At 38.9% G+C, this 2,338-nt stretch overlaps 1 protein-coding gene across 1 annotated transcript; it reads right to left on the reverse strand.

Annotated features, from left to right (window-relative positions):
- Window positions 1-1,084: 1,084 nt before the first annotated feature.
- On the reverse strand, window positions 1,085-2,338 carry LOC115686609 (probable 2' cyclic ADP-D-ribose synthase BdTIR). The gene is made up of 2 exons (XM_030611962.2): window positions 1,842-2,338; window positions 1,085-1,163 (listed from the first exon to the last, which is right to left on the reverse strand). The coding sequence occupies exons 1-2, from the start codon at window positions 2,336-2,338 to the stop codon at window positions 1,085-1,087; spliced, it is 576 nt and encodes a 191-aa protein (XP_030467822.2).

Genomic DNA, 2,338 nt, shown 5'->3' on the forward strand with positions numbered 1-2,338 from the left:
CGCCAGGGTCTCGAGCTTGGCCTCGATGGATTTGGGCCTGAGCACTAGGGACCTGGCCTCGCTACCAAGAGCTCAGGAACGAGCGTTAAGGTTCCTGTGCCCAAGCACAAAGTTTCTGGTTCAAGTGTCAATACCTAGTCATATTTTGGAAAATGCTTTTTGATTTTTTAAAGAGGAAATCATTTTCCTAAATTCAAGCTTTGGTAGAAAAATATTTTCCGTTGGCTCATTTTCCTAAGAGATTCAAATGCCGTAAAATGAAAAAAAATATTTTCCTGGAAAATGTTTTATGCAAAATAAATGGAACCCAATAGAGTCACTAACTTCTCGACAACAAGCGGTTTAGGTTTAGTAAGAAAACATCGTGTTCATGTTCTATGAACAAGAGATTGTGAGGATAACATTCATGCATGTACGCACCTGTGTGCGTGTGATATAACCCTCTTTCACAAGAGGAGATGATAAACAAAAATCATATTTATAACGTCCGAAGAAAGGGACACAAAAAAGTTTCGAATGATCTCCATTTCATTGATTTTGCATTTGGGCTACTGTGAGAGTAACAACGTATTGTGAGCCACAAATTCTTAAAAGAATGAACCTCACAACAATTCATAATAATTTGTTTTTTTTTTTTGTCCAGAACATACTGTTATTCTCACGGTATATTAAAAACTGTCATTTAATCATTTCTCTTTGCATTATAGTTAGAGAAAATGAAGGAAATAATCATTTGAATAGTGCACTAAATTAGAGCTTATTCCTTAGACTAAAGATGGTACAATTTTACGATCATCGGAGATTAAGAGAATTACACTAAACTTAAACCGAGACTAATTACAATGCCGAGGGTCCCTTATTCCATGTGGTTAGAATATGAAGCCACTATATATTATATGTTACAAAGAACCAACTAAATCAATAAATCTCTCCAATCTTACTTCGTGGACAACCCCCCCCCCCCCCCCCCCCCCCCCCTCTTTTTGGATCTCCCCACAGTACATATTGTGCACGATGCACAAACCATTATATGCATTTTATTTAGTGATTTGTGCACAAGATTTTTTTTATTTTTTTGCTCTAATTAGGGCTTCTCTTCTTCTGCCTCCAGCAAGTTGCGTATCACTCTCTCGGATGCGTCTCTTACTAGCTTTGACCAGTCCCTGTTGCAACACGAAGAAATAATATCAGGACCCACAAATACACGACTTAAGCTGTATATACTCACTTGCACTAAGAAAACATGAGGCATTTCACTGTGTTTTGAGTATTTCGTATTTTTCTAGTGATGGTAGACACTTATTTCGTCTTCCACTCGATAGCTTAATCTTTTGGGTTGACTTTTGAACTATGAATATCCTCTTCTCTGTTCTTATTTTGCGTATATCAACTATTTTTCATTATAGTATGATATCTCATTATCATTCGCAACACATCATGCTATCGACGAATGTTTTGCACTGCTATGGATAGAGAGAGTATATGCGATATCGGTTTTTAATATAGGCATGACAATAAATATTATAACAAGAGATTGCAACGAATGTAATTTATAACAAGACTTACGACATAAATAATTCTACTTTTACATGTTATCAAGTCCTCATATCCCAAAAGTATACCATAAATGATTCGGAAAGGGCAATGCCGATGTGGACAAGTAGCTTCCTTACATTATCCATGGATCTTCTGACACGTGTATCATACAGTAATTACAAAAACGCAAGCATGTATGCTCAATTTTCGATTGATTCACCTAGCGTACTTTGATTTTCTCAAAGGTGGCATGCATTAATATAATTCGAAGCCAAAAATCAGAACAAAAGAGATTTAAAGCATACCCTTTTGATGAATAGAAACTGAGACCATCAGTGTTCTTGGCTTCCTCAAGAGCATGCCTATATCTTTCCAAATTATTGGCCGAATGCTTCAAATCGTCCATGACATGAAGCTGAGACGGATTCACATCGCAAAATATGGGTATCACCCTCTTCTTCGTCTCCATCAACAAAGTGAGCTCGTGAAGACAGAACCGCGACTCACAGTAACGTGGCGAGAACACCACCACCCCGACTTTGCAACCATAAATGGCCGCATCGATCTCATCGAACAGCTTATCTCCAGGCTTCATGCTCCTAACGTCCAAGAAAGGACGAAGGTCGAGCAAAGTCAGGAAGTTGTGCAACAAGGCGGCGATGTTCCGTTTGGTCTCGGCGCCGCGGTGGTTTATGAACACGTCGAATGGCGGTCTTAGGGTTTGGATTTTTTGGCGGTTGTGTCCAAGAATGTGGCCGTGATGAATTACGTTCTTGGCTACGGCTGTTGACAATCGCTGCAT

Source organism: Syzygium oleosum, unplaced genomic scaffold (genome assembly GCF_021117445.2).
Source record: "Syzygium oleosum isolate NSW1041296 unplaced genomic scaffold, Sole_v2.1 Sole_v2.18, whole genome shotgun sequence".
NCBI lineage: Eukaryota > Viridiplantae > Streptophyta > Magnoliopsida > Myrtales > Myrtaceae > Syzygium > Syzygium oleosum.

Bases quoted from the DNA above. Each gene is read 5' to 3' on its own strand.
- LOC115686609 (XM_030611962.2), bottom strand. From the start codon at position 2,338: ATGCAGCGATTGTCAACAGCCGTAGCCAAGAACGTAATTCATCACGGC. The intron at 1,164-1,841 runs GTATGCTTTAAA...GTGTTGCAACAG, and splicing joins AGTTTCTATTCATCAAAAGG to GGACTGGTCAAAGCTAGTAA.